General features: G+C 40.9%; 1 protein-coding gene across 1 annotated transcript; it reads left to right on the top strand.

Moving 5' to 3' along the window:
* The first annotated feature begins 3922 nt into the window (after positions 1-3922).
* LOC127766911 (alpha-1,4 glucan phosphorylase L isozyme, chloroplastic/amyloplastic) lies at positions 3923-11125 on the top strand. The gene is made up of 15 exons (XM_052292086.1): positions 3923-4225; positions 5329-5561; positions 5647-5748; positions 6088-6264; positions 6373-6648; positions 7132-7403; positions 7549-7666; positions 7744-8199; positions 8309-8461; positions 8613-8741; positions 8814-9050; positions 9374-9450; positions 9571-9757; positions 9889-10089; positions 10676-11125. The coding sequence occupies exons 1-15, from the start codon at positions 4012-4014 to the stop codon at positions 10790-10792; spliced, it is 2949 nt and encodes a 982-aa protein (XP_052148046.1). The 5' UTR covers positions 3923-4011; the 3' UTR covers positions 10793-11125.
* Positions 11126-12847: the final 1722 nt, after the last annotated feature.

Below are 12847 nucleotides of genomic sequence, written 5' to 3'. Positions count from 1 at the left end.
GGAATCAGCCGGTCGGAATTTCTCGGAAACGGAATTGAAAACGGAAATATTTTTTCGGAAACGGAATCGAATATGATAATAACAGTTTCCATCGGAACTCGGAATCGGTCGGAAAAATTCCGGAAAGTTTGTCGGAATTTCCAAAGTTAAAAAGGCCCATCCAAATAGTACATAATTCCTCCCTAAGTTCCCAGCCCAACCCAAGTCTCTAACTGGCTAACCCTAGAGAGGAGAGAGAGAGATCGAGAGAGGCGGCGGCGGAGTGGCGTATCTAGGGGTCGAGCGCGCCACCGCTGGCCGCCGTCCACGGCTAGTCGTCTCCTTGCGACCTCGCCCCCGCTGTCTCGCCGCCCTTCCTCTCTCGCTCCGTCCTCGCCCCCACCATTTTCGCCGCCGCCGCCACCACAGACACCGCCGCCGACGCGGACGACGCCGGCCACTGGCCACACCGTCGATGCCGGCCACCCACTAAATCGCGAAAAAAAATAAAATTCCAAAAAGAATTCAAAAAAAGAAACCCTAGCCGTTGCCTGAGATCGCCGGCCGCTCTCGCCGCCACCTGCCCCCGCCTCCTCGTCGTCGTTGGCGGCGGAGGTGAGGAGGAGATGGCGGTGGCGCCGCCGCCCGAGGTCGCCGCTACTCTTCGCCCGATGCCGCCGTCGGATTCGGGCGGGACGAGGCCCGCCGCCGCCGGATCCGGGCGGGACGAGAACCGTCGCCGCCGGATCTGGCCCGTCGCCTCCTCGTCATCATCGGCGGCGGCGGTGAGGAGGAGATGGCGGTGGTGCCGCCGCCCGAGGTCGCCGTCCTCGCCGCCAGCTCCCGCCACCACCGCCCTAGGAGGAGTGGAGAGGAGAGAAAGAGAGTTATGGAAAGAAAGAGAGTGAGGGGAGAGGATAGAAAGAGAGAGAGTGAGTGGAGGTAAAAATATCAGGATAGGGAGAGAGAAGAGGAGATGAAAAAATTTAAAGGGAGGAGGAGGGAAAAACAATTAATTTCAAAATATTAAAACTTTAAATCGAATTTTATGATATTAAATGAACTCGTGTGAAAAAGTTGTTAAAAATAAAGTTGTAGAACTAGTTAAGATCTACCAATTTTCTTTTGGTCATTTCTCCATCCGAGTTTGATTGGATTATATAAAGTTTGAATTTTAAAATATAAGAAATTTAAATAATTTTTTGGGTAGTAAATGATTTCAAATGGGAAAGTTGTCAACAACAAAATTGTATAACTCATCAAGATCTACAACTTTCGTATTGGTCATTTTTCTATATGACTTTGTTTGAATAGTTTGAATTTGAATTTCAAATTATGATAACTTCAAACAACATTTTCAAGTACTAAATGATTTTAACGGAAAAAGTCATCAATAACAAAGTGGTATAACTCATCAATATCTATAACTTTTATTTGGGTAATTTCTTCATCCGATAAAGTGATTTATAAGACCGTTCACAAAATGTATATATCTCTTATATAGTTTATAAACTATAGGAGATATATGTAAATTTTATGAACAATGATACTATCAATTTATCGGATGAAGAAATGACCAAAATAAAATTTATATATATTGATGAGTTATACAACTTTATTATTGATGACTTTTTCAGTTGAAATTATTTAGTAGTTGAAAATATTGTCCGAAGTTGTCATTATTTGAAATTCAAATTTAAATTATAGAAACAAAGTCATATAGCAAAATGATCAAAACAAAAGTTGTAGATATTGATGAGTTATACAACTTTGTTGTTGATGACTTTTTCATTTGAAATCATTTAGTATTTGAAAATGTTGTTTGAAGTTGTCATAATTTGAAATTCAAATTCAAATTATTGAAACAAAGTCATACAACAAAATGACCAAAACAAAAGTTGTTGATATTGATAAGTTATACAACTTTGTTACTGACAATTTTTTCATTTGAAATCATTTACTACCCTAAAAAAAATATTTGAATTGAGAGGAAGGAGGCATTATAGACTTCTCGGCGAGGGAGGAGCAAAAGGGCTGGGCCGGCGGCCCGAAGAGGGAGGAGGGGAAGGGAAGCTGGCCCGTGGAGGGAGAGAGAGGCTGCGTGCTGCGGGCTAATAGTGTATACTTTATACCTTATAGCATGGTATTTTGCTGTAATTTTTTTAGAATATTTGTTATGCAAATTATATGAAGTTATAGAAGAATATATTTTGCTGTTGAGACTTAACAATTAGACTTCATATAATTGTGTTTTATGATGAATTGTAGACTGTTAAAACTTGAGAATTGAACTTGACAAAAGTTTGAAGCTCAGTTTGAGGGGTTTTTGTATTCTGATAAATTTTCGTTACCGTATCCGCGCTGGTTCGTTTTCGCTCCGTTTTCGGTTTCGATAATATTCGTTTCCGTTTTCGTTTCCGGGGTTTTCGATTCCGAAAAAAATATTGAAACGAAAACGATAAAGGTTGTTTCTGTCCGTTTCCATACTGTTTCACCCCTATTCTTAAGGTACCCCTATAAGAAGAAACAAAATGTTACTAGAAAAGGCATAACAAAATACAAAGGAGGTTCCCCGCAAAAAAAGAAAAACAAAATACAAAAGAGGTTTATGATCGAGCAATCATCTCATACTACAAAGCAACCATTCCAGATTTTGTCCATTCCTAACCAAAGCATTAAGGCATTAAAGCATTTATGAGGAGGTTTCTTCACCTGAATGTCCCTTGCTTATCGAAGACAGAGACAGAGGCAGTGAGTCATAAAGCGACCAGTTCAGTTCCAACACGAAATCAACTACAAACCGTCCATTTCCAAGCAAGTAATTGTCATGAGAAACAGATCAAAATCACATCATCCATGAGGCGCCTCCGCTGTCAGGAACCCAAAGATGGTCCCGCTCGCCGATGGAACAAGACACGACACGGCCCCGCGCACCTCTGCTGGGCTGTGCAGTGGTGCCTGTACAAGGGTGGCCGTGCGTTGCGGTTCACTACACGTCAGGCAAGCGGCAACAAAACAAAACAGGTCCCATGATTCTTTTTCTTTCCTGCAAACTAGCATAGCAAACCCTGAAAAAGAGTTATGTTTTGTGTGATTATTCCCATGGAGTCTAATTTTGTTGATTTTAGCCCCTCAGTTATTTGGTTTTGTAACTTTCATTCATCGCAGAGCTCGTGTGAAATCTCGGATCAATCAAATCGAACTCCAAGGTTTATATTGTCACTTACTACGGTATGAATAAAAATCAAACCTACAAGTATAATTGCGCAAATTCCTCGTACTCTTAAAATTGTTAACCAAAAATATCTTATTCCACTATCTATAGTATCTATAGTATAGTTCCATTTGAATTGTTAGCTAAAATCTACATGGTTCAACGCTAATAAGTGAGAGTTGAGTAGTTGTTTTATCACCTTAGATCTTATTATTATTTCTTAACAAAGTTATGACTATGTAACTTATAACAGAAACCGGAGATATAAATCATTCATTTTTATTATCTAAAAATGACATAAATTGTAGGAGTTACATTGCAATTATGCTAGTATGTTTTCTTCTTCTTTACCCTTGCCCTTCCTGTCACGTGAATGAGCAGCATCGCCTTGCATTGCATTCTACATGACTAATCTTTAACAGTAAAAAAAGTAGACAAAATTTGAAAGAACACGCCAAGAAAAGAGACTTTTAAGAAAAACAGAAGGCCCAAGAGCGATTCCCAGCCGTCGAAAAACCCGACAAAAAAAAGTGAGCCCGTTTTAATTCCCAGCCGTCGAAACCTGGCGCAAGGCAACAAGCGTGCCACAGCGCGCGGCACATGAACCACGCCGGTGACGCGGCCCCACCAGCCAGTGGCACACCACGTGTACCCCCGTCTCGTTGACACGGCACGGCAACCAGATATTTTTAACCCACCACCACCTCGATTAGAATAGAAGAATTCCTCCTCTCCTCGCGTTCGCAAATCGCATCGCTCCTCTCTCTCTCTCTCTCTCTCGCTCTGATACACTTGACACTGCACGCGCGTGCGCGACAATGGCGACCGCCTCGGCGCCGCTGCAGCTGGCCACCGCGTCCCGGCCGCTCCCCGTCGGCGTCGGCTGCGGCGGAGGAGGAGGCGGAGGCGGAGGCGGGGGGCTCCACGTGGGTGGTGCCCGCGGCGGGGGCGCGGCACCGGCGCGGCGGCGGCTGGCGGTGCGGAGCGTGGCGAGCGATCGGGGCGTGCAGGGGTCGGTGTCGCCCGAGGAAGGTACGCGGCTGGGCGTTGCCGGTGGTTCTGGTTCGCGGGGGTGCTGGTTGGTCGTAATGTGGTTCGAATTGCTGTCGTTGGCGATGCGGATGCGTGTGATCCTCGGTACGCGCGCGCGCGCGCGGGTGGGGCTGCGCGGTGGCGGAATTGTGGTGGCGTGGGGGGCTCTGATGGGTATTTGTTTTCGGTCGTTAGGGTTTTCGGATTTGAGGGTCGCGGCATTCGCGAATGAACTGCAAAATGTGTGTTCTAGAGTTCTATTACTCTGAGTTTACGCGGGGAGATGAACTGGGTGTTTGTTTTGACTGAACTGCAATGATTCAGTGCGTAAAATGGGAACTCTGTTATTTCTGTATCTCGAATAGTAAGTTCTGAGAAACTTCTAGGTGGGATTTGAGGCATTCTAATTGTTCGTGAGTTCGTGTAGAATATGTCTGGAGTGTCTTAGAAAGTCCTCTAAATTTACAGCCGAGAAATATATTAGTAGATTTCAATGCTGGGTGATTTATGAAGGTAGTTGTAACACAGTAGCAAAACTGATTTTCAAATGAAAATGATAATCAAGTGATCACCAATATACTCAGCTTAATTTTCTATGAGGTGGTTGAAACGTTTAATCAAGGCAGAAGATTCAACAAGACTTGGTAGCAACCATCAAATTTTGTGGTAAAGGATAAACTGATAAAGTATGGGATTTACCTTCTGACAGTAAGTAGGAGATTTGCACGTCATTCTATTTCAAGAGAAGAAAACAGCAACTGGAGCAGGCAAAAGCTGCATCGTTCTTAATCACTGTCCCTTGATCAAGCAGAAAGGACATCAGAATAAGAATTACAGCCTAAAAGTCAAAGTTTAATACTATACTAAATCCCTAGACCACTCAAGCATACAACTTGTCAAGACTAGAAGCATCAGTACTGTGGGCTTGTGGACCGTGCTAAATATCCAGGGTGTTTGGAAAGTTCAAGAATATTAGCATTAACACAACTATTTTCGCTTCTTTTGTTTTAACTGTTAATGCATACTATTGGTAAGTTTTCTTTTATCCATGTCTATTAATAAATATATTTTTGGATGCTAAAACTGTTGTTCTTGTAATGCAGAGATTTCAAGTGTGCTAAATTCCATCGATTCCTCTACCATTGCATCAAACATTAAGCACCATGCGGAGTTCACACCAGTATTCTCTCCAGAGCACTTTTCACCTCTGAAGGCTTACCATGCAACTGCTAAAAGTGTTCTTGATACTCTGATAATGAACTGGAATGCAACATATGACTATTACGACAGAACAAATGTGAAGCAAGCGTATTACCTGTCCATGGAGTTTTTACAGGTCTCATATGCTGCTTCCTCAAGCCTCATCTATTACCTTTCAGTGAATACATTGCATCTTATTTGGTTGTTCTTTTGTATTGTAGGGAAGAGCTCTCACTAATGCTGTTGGTAACCTTGAGCTAACTGGACAATACGCAGAAGCACTACAACAACTTGGACACAGCCTAGAGGATGTTGCTACCCAGGTAAGAAATTTCTAGAAGAGGATTGGGATCTTTGTCCATATAAAAAAAAAGACCAGCAGGAGAATTGTCCATATCAAATTTGTTTCATGCAATTTATTATTTAAATGCACGAAAAGTGGCATTTTTTATTAATTCATTTCCTTCCCTTTGTTCTGAAACTATCTACAAAGGAAAAGCTCGTTTCCTACCATGATTCACCACCTAACTTATATTCTTCATGTAGCTATCAGATTAAGTGACTATATTTAATTTCACCAATAGCTTATTGATTCATAGAGTTCCCTTTATTCTAGAAATATTAAGATTGGATATGCTACTTTTGTAATTGCAATCAAGTAGGAGCCAGATGCTGCCCTTGGGAATGGTGGTCTAGGCCGGTTAGCTTCCTGTTTCTTGGATTCTCTGGCAACCCTAAATTATCCAGCATGGGGATATGGACTTCGATACAAACATGGCCTCTTTAAGCAAATCATAACGAAGGATGGTCAGGAGGAGGTAGCTGAAAATTGGCTCGAGGTACTGATATGCCCTTTCATTTTTTGCTGCTTGAAATCCAGAATTTTGATTATGTTGATATACTGATTATAGCAGCTAACCATTTATGACTTCATACTTATCTTCCAGATGGGAAATCCTTGGGAGATTGTAAGAACCGATGTCTCCTATCCTGTGAAGTTCTATGGTAAAGTGGTTGAAGGCACTGATGGGAGGATGCACTGGATTGGAGGAGAAAATATCAAGGTTGTTGCTCATGATATCCCTATTCCTGGCTACAAGACTAAAACTACCAACAATCTTCGTCTTTGGTCAACAACAGTGCCATCACAAGATTTCGATTTGGAAGCTTTTAATGCTGGAGATCATGCAAGTGCATATGAAGCTCATCTAAATGCTGAAAAGGTATTATTTTCCCATGTTCTCCTTTTCAGCACAAAGCATAACTCTTCGTCAGACTATTTGAAAGGCTAAAAGATATCTCATGCACCCAACAACATTTTGATTTGATTCACACAATTGTTTAAGAACTATTCAATTAAATCACAGAGAGTAAATCCATGTATATTGCTCCTCTGAATCAATAGATCGAGACTGATGGGATATGGTCGCATCCACTAGGCTAGTTAGCACATGTTCTTTTCTCTTGAAAATAGTTAGCACATGGTGAAATGGCTTTTGAAGTGGAAGCCCCATACCTCAAGGCATGTGAATTGTATTTATTACCGCATTCTTATTTGTGTCATTCATTCTCAATTATGGTATATTTTGTGTATTGTGTTTTGTGCCACATTATGAACTAGTATTGCTCATTGCCATCACTGTGGTCAAACTTGATGAGTTATTTAATCTCTTAAGTTTTATTTGCTTGTTTTCTCATCATACCAGATATGTCACGTACTGTATCCTGGGGACGAATCACCAGAGGGGAAAGTTCTTCGCCTGAAGCAACAATATACATTATGCTCAGCCTCACTACAGGATATTATTGCTCGTTTCGAGAGGAGAGCTGGTGATTCTCCCAGCTGGGAGGACTTCCCCTCTAAAGTTGCAGTGCAGATGAATGACACTCACCCAACACTGTGCATTCCTGAGTTGATGAGAATATTGATTGATGTTAAAGGGTTAAGCTGGAGTGAGGCTTGGAGTATCACAGAAAGGTATTCACCACCAAATTAGCTAATCTTGAAACCTATTAGAGTCTGCAGCTTTATGTGTTCAGTGTTCCACCATTCCAAATAGCCTTAATTTACTTCCTCATTTATCCTCCATTAAATGTTGTACTAATTTTGAAATATTTTCCAGAACTGTGGCATACACAAACCACACGGTGCTTCCTGAAGCTCTGGAGAAGTGGAGCTTGGACATAATGCAGAAACTTCTTCCTCGGCATGTTGAAATCATAGAAAAAATTGATGGGGAGGTACCACATGTGCACAAAACTTACACAGTTAGCTTCATGCTCTGTAGACCCACTTATGTTTTCTTGTTTTGAAACAGCTGATGAACATCATTATCTCAAAATATGGAACAGAAGATACTTCACTGTTAAAAAAGAAGATTAAAGAAATGAGAATCTTAGACAACATTGACCTACCAGATTCTATTGCCAAACTATTTGTGAAACCAAAAGAGAAAAAAGAATCTCCTGCTAAATTGAAAGAGAAATTGCTTGTCAAATCTCTGGAGCCTAGTGTTGTGGTTGAGGAGAAAACTGTGTCCAAAGTAGAGATAAATGAGGACTCTGAGGAGGTGGAGGTAGACTCTGAAGAAGTTGTGGAGGCAGAAAACGAGGACTCTGAGGATGAGTTAGATCCATTTGTAAAATCAGATCCTAAATTACCTAGAGTTGTCCGAATGGCTAACCTTTGTGTTGTTGGTGGGCATTCGGTTAATGGTGTGGCTGCGATTCACAGCGAGATTGTGAAAGAAGATGTATTCAACAGCTTTTATGAGGTATTTACATGGCGTTATTTGGAATTGGGATACTTTTTTTTCATTTATTTCCCTGCTTCTATAATCATCCAATTATATGACATTCACCATCTTCCCATTTTGCTGACAGATGTGGCCCGCTAAATTTCAAAATAAAACAAATGGAGTGACTCCTAGACGTTGGATTCGGTTTTGTAATCCTGAATTAAGTGCAATCATTTCAAAATGGATAGGATCTGATGATTGGGTTTTGAACACTGATAAACTTGCTGAATTAAAGAAGGTACTTCTAGACATTCAGTTATATCTGTTTGCAATTTTAAGTGATGCACCTTTTTAAATAATTCCTTCACTCCATTGTTACCTATTCCTTACTTTTATATATTTCTGTTAATTCATCTTGCTATTTTTTGCTGATATTCATCCTGCTACAGTTTGCTGATGATGAGGATCTGCAATCAGAATGGCGTGCTGCTAAAAAGGCTAACAAGGTGAAGGTTGTTTCTCTCATAAGAGAAAAAACAGGATATATCGTCAGTCCAGATGCAATGTTTGACGTTCAGGTATATTTAATAGGAAGCATTTTCATTCTATCATGTATTGGTTCACTTAGTTTTTGTCACCTGGATTCACAGGTGAAAAGGATCCATGAGTATAAGCGACAGCTGCTAAATATCCTTGGAATTGTCTACCGCTACAAGAAGATGAAAGAAATGAGTGCAAAAGACAGAATAAATAGCTTTGTTCCAAGGGTATGCATATTTGGTGGGAAAGCATTTGCCACTTACGTACAGGCAAAGAGGATAGTGAAGTTTGTTACAGATGTTGCAGCTACTGTAAATCATGATCCAGAAATTGGAGATCTATTGAAGGTAGTGTTTTTCTCTCTTTAAATTCACCTGTCATCTTCATTTTCATCTGTGTCATAGAAATATGGCTTTGACTAATAGCCCAGCTGCCAAAGGCATCCAATTGTTTGATTATCTATGGACATTTTTTTTTCCCTGATCTCAACGATATAAATTTGGCACTTTTATCCATGGGCCCATAACAGAGGTCGTACCGTCGTAGTATATCCATGAATTTGATTCTATTTGTTTTTCTTATACTATAGAAATAAGCATCAGTATTGAAAACTCAGTAATTTCCTTATGCTGCAATCAGAGAACTAACTGTGATATGCTTTTTTGTCAAGGTTGTATTTATTCCAGATTATAATGTTAGTGTTGCTGAGGCGCTAATCCCTGCCAGTGAATTGTCTCAGCATATCAGGTAATAATCTGGCTACATTTCAGTCTACAGATTCACAGAAAAACTCTCCTGCCTATTAGAATGTAGAGTTTTTGCCAGACTGCCAACTGTAAGTGTTTCTACAAATTTAATTTCACGCAGTACTGCTGGAATGGAAGCTAGTGGAACCAGCAACATGAAGTTTGCAATGAATGGATGTATCCTTATTGGAACTTTGGATGGTGCTAATGTGGAAATCAGAGAGGAGGTTGGAGAGGAAAACTTTTTCCTTTTTGGTGCTGAGGCACATGAAATTGCTGGTTTAAGGAAAGAGAGAGCCCAGGGAAAGGTATCACTCGTTTTCTTTGGATCATCATATCACTCTTGTTCATGCAGTCGCTTATGATCAACTCACAAAGATAGCATGAGCCAGAGTAGTACAAGTAACGTTATGACCATGTCATTTTCTTTCACTTGTAGTTTGTGCCTGACCCAAGATTCGAAGAGGTTAAGAGATTTGTCCGCAGTGGGGTCTTTGGAACTTACAACTACGATGACTTGATGGGTTCTCTGGAAGGAAATGAAGGTTATGGGCGTGCAGACTATTTTCTTGTTGGTAAAGATTTCCCCAGCTACATTGAATGCCAGGAGAAGGTTGATAAAGCATACCGCGATCAGAAAGTAAGTCCTCTTCTTTTTGCGCACTGCATGTGACTATTACATAAACTTCTTGTTTTGTGAATTTGTGTCTTATGTTCTCAAACCGGTGTTTTATTACTATAAACATGAATTAACAAATTCCATAAGCATGGATGTGATGAAAGAGCAATGTAAACTGTCAGAAAATAGTGTCGCTGGTTATGTTCTCTTTCTATGCATAGACCATTAGACCTGCTGTTAGGCTCTTTCATGTACATAGCTGGCCATTCACTTCAGGCAAGTGCTCCTATGCTCCCTAAAAACCTAAAAAAAAATAACCAAGCAATTTATGGGAATGTTGGGGCTAATTCTCTAGCACCGAATGAATGTTTTGAAATCCGCAATTTCATTTCTGGTATAAACATAAAATGCACTGCTCTGTTAGTTTCTTCTCTCCCATTTTCCCTGCTTGGCACTACATTTCCTCAAGACATATCAGATCATCATAGTTTTCATACATTCACATTATAGCATCTTCTATTCTGATTGCAGTTAACATTGTCAATAACACATGGGGAACTCAAATTGTCTATCCTTTCTACTCACATATCCATCTCTCTACCTGCAGCTATGGACAAGGATGTCAATCCTCAACACAGCCAGTTCCTCCAAGTTCAACAGCGACCGGACGATTCACGAGTACGCCAAGGACATCTGGGACATCAAGCCTGTCATCCTGCCCTAGACAGGCAAGGCAAGCACTAGCCACTCCCTGCCAGCGACCTTCAGAGCTAAGGTGCGCGCAACCGGTGATGCGATGACAGCATCTGCCTCCCAGCTCTCCTTGGCAGGAAGGTTTCGCTTTGCTCCCAGTTTTGAGTAGACAGAAGCAAGTTCAGTTCAGGCTTCGATAAAACGCTGGAACTATGCAAATTGTAGCCGTGTTGCCTAGCCTGGAACACCCTTGTTTTACCTGTAATGTGTAGCAGCCTCTGCTGATCAGCTCATGTGCTATATGGAATTCTGAAGTGAAACCGTAGTTAAAAGGGATCGGTTAGTGGCATCCTTTACAATCTCCGAGATCACTAGCATTGATATGTTCTTTTTTTGCATGTGAGTAAAATGGGATATGCTGAATGATGGCGAATTGGCGAGGATCAAGGATAGATTAGACTTAAGTTAAATATGTTCATGTCATACGCAGAAGGGATTAAAGGGTAGATTTGGAGGCATTCAGTCATAGGGATTAGGGAGCCATGGACCACAGTTGACCGATGTAGTACCGTCCTTTTTACAGAAAAGGTGGTCAAAAGCCTTCCCCCAGTTGTTGGTTTGGACAGGTGGGCCTGGACACTGCAAGTGGGCCACTGCACGGTCGCACTAGGGCCCAATACATACTCACGTGCTTGAAACACAGAGCCCAATTAGCCCATTTTCGCCTGAGCCTTTTGCAACCTCCTTCCTTCCTAGCTTTTCACAAGAAAGTTCGTGCAGAATCTCAGCCTTTTGTCTAGGGAACTCGAGCGTTTGAGAAGCAGCTATTGAGCTATTGAATAACTGGCTGATGAAAATGTTGGATTTCTTAGTTTTTGTTTACTAGTTTATTTTCTAGATTCCGTTATATAGGTACTGATTTTTAAAATTTAGATAAAAATTAATACAGTTTAGAAGAGCTAAGATTCTAGGATTCTACAAGAAGCTATAGCCGTAAGAAACTCTCTAGACGGGGCTTTAGTCTCTGCATTTCAATTCTTTTCAGATGGGGGTGTTAGTTGCCGTGTGATCCCGTCCTAGAGGAAAAGATAAGAAGGTGCTATGCTAGTGTTGCTACTCTGCATGACATCTCCAGATTCTCCACCATTCTTAATGAGATCAATCTAGATTGGTGGGGGTGGTTTAATTAGTGTCATCTTTAATTAATCACCCCCCAATATCACAAATCAGTCGATCAAGCATCATGCATCTTTCTTCCTCTTCTTCTCTCCAAAATGAGAAGAAAGGGATATACTAGAACGATGGATAGGATCAAAGGATAGAATAGACTAAGCTTAAACAAATGTACCAGCTATATTCATATATTAGAGAGGAGATATGGGGGCAGAGATAAGAGGATTAGATATGGCCATCGAGTTCAATGGACCACACCATCTATCTACCGACGGTCTCTGCCTTTTTTAGGCCAAAAGGTGAAAAAGAAAAGGTCCCCCTCTCGGATGATTTGTCTCCTCTTCAAATTGAGCTAGCTGGAGTCTGGAGAGAGCTTGCTTAAATTAGGCAGCTTTTTTTTTCTGATCTCATCGATCTCTCCTGGAAAAGTGTTTTCGTCTCTCCAGAGAATATCCTTTTATTTCGTACATATCAACTACATAGTTATATTTTTTTAAAAAAATAATTATAAGATAAATTAATATAAAATATACCTCTCCACAAATATGCATGTTAAAAAATAATTATAAGATAAATTGTAACAAAAATAACATCTCTCCTGCATTTTTTTTGTTGCCCACAATCTGAACCTGGATTTGAATTTTCTTTGTAGTGTTCAGCCATGGTCAAAAAGAAATTTGGCCAGCCATATTCCATACACCATGGCATGCAGTTGATGCATTTCAAATCATCGAAAATTGGCACGCCACCGTCTCCAAAATGTTGCCATCAAAACATCGTCACTAGCTAGCTAGCTGGCGCAGGTACCATGCAACTGCAGCATGCACTGCACTGGGAGGGTATATAACGAAAAGCTGGGATTTGAAGATAAATCCGACAATTGAAGCTACATAACGACATGCTTGGTTTTTGC

This window comes from Oryza glaberrima, chromosome 3 (genome assembly GCF_000147395.1).
Source record: "Oryza glaberrima chromosome 3, OglaRS2, whole genome shotgun sequence".
Lineage (NCBI taxonomy): Eukaryota > Viridiplantae > Streptophyta > Magnoliopsida > Poales > Poaceae > Oryza > Oryza glaberrima.
Note: the sequence above shows the minus strand (reverse complement) of the source record. Positions and strands in the feature narration are given on the sequence as shown.

Bases quoted from the DNA above. Each gene is read 5' to 3' on its own strand.
- LOC127766911 (XM_052292086.1), top strand. From the start codon at position 4,012: ATGGCGACCGCCTCGGCGCCGCTGCAGCTGGCCACCGCGTCCCGGCCG. The intron at 8,742-8,813 runs GTATATTTAATA...CTGGATTCACAG, and splicing joins ATGCAATGTTTGACGTTCAG to GTGAAAAGGATCCATGAGTA. The intron at 9,451-9,570 runs GTAATAATCTGG...AATTTCACGCAG, and splicing joins GAATTGTCTCAGCATATCAG to TACTGCTGGAATGGAAGCTA.